The 572-nt window shown below is 45.8% G+C and overlaps 1 protein-coding gene across 1 annotated transcript; it reads right to left on the bottom strand.

Annotated features, from left to right (window-relative positions):
* Nucleotides 1–43: 43 nt before the first annotated feature.
* LOC106338397 lies at nucleotides 44–507 on the bottom strand. Its single transcript, XM_013777382.1, has 2 exons — nucleotides 167–507; nucleotides 44–59 (listed from the first exon to the last, which is right to left on the bottom strand). Exons 1-2 carry the CDS (start codon nucleotides 505–507, stop codon nucleotides 44–46), a joined length of 357 nt encoding a protein of 118 aa, XP_013632836.1.
* Nucleotides 508–572: the final 65 nt, after the last annotated feature.

The raw sequence follows: 572 nt of genomic DNA, 5'->3' as shown, positions 1-572 counted from the left end.
GTCAAGATCATCCATTGCTCTCTGGAACACCTCCAACACATCATTAGCCTTGTGTCCAACTTTCGTTTGCGCACAAACAACCGAAGCTAAGAAGAATAGAACCACCATCTTCAGTCTGTCTTTGTGGGGTCCCATGTTCACCAACTTCTTCTTAACATCCTCCAACCTTCTAAGTTCTCCTTCTTTGAAATGTCGATCAACGAACTTTGTCCCACCAAGCTTTTTGTAGCCGAGAGGATAGTTGTGGCAGAATAGCCCAGATATCAAACCGTGTTCCCTCAGCCCATAACGGATGGCAACGCCATTCACAATGAACCACACTTCTCTCCGCCTCTCGCAACCGGCAGTACGCAGCAACAACATCCACATTCCCTGAACCATGTGGTTGTTCTCGCTTTTCATGTGGAAAATGTGTCTGAATTGAGGATGCTCCGTGAACCAGTTCCACTCCGCGTTAGACAGCTTCGGTTTTAGATTGCTTAGTGTCTTAATCGCACTAGCTATCATGCACCTCGTCCCTAGCTTTATTTTTTTTGGTACTCAGATGGCTTGAAGAACATAATGGTTGGTTT

Source organism: Brassica oleracea, chromosome C4 (assembly GCF_000695525.1).
Source record: "Brassica oleracea var. oleracea cultivar TO1000 chromosome C4, BOL, whole genome shotgun sequence".
Taxonomy (NCBI): Eukaryota; Viridiplantae; Streptophyta; class Magnoliopsida; order Brassicales; family Brassicaceae; genus Brassica; species Brassica oleracea.
The sequence above is the reverse complement of the archived record's forward strand: the minus strand, read 5'-3'. Positions and strand labels throughout refer to the sequence as shown.

Coding starts and splice junctions, on each gene's coding strand:
- LOC106338397 (XM_013777382.1), bottom strand. CDS start 507: ATGATAGCTAGTGCGATTAAGACACTAAGCAATCTAAAACCGAAGCTG.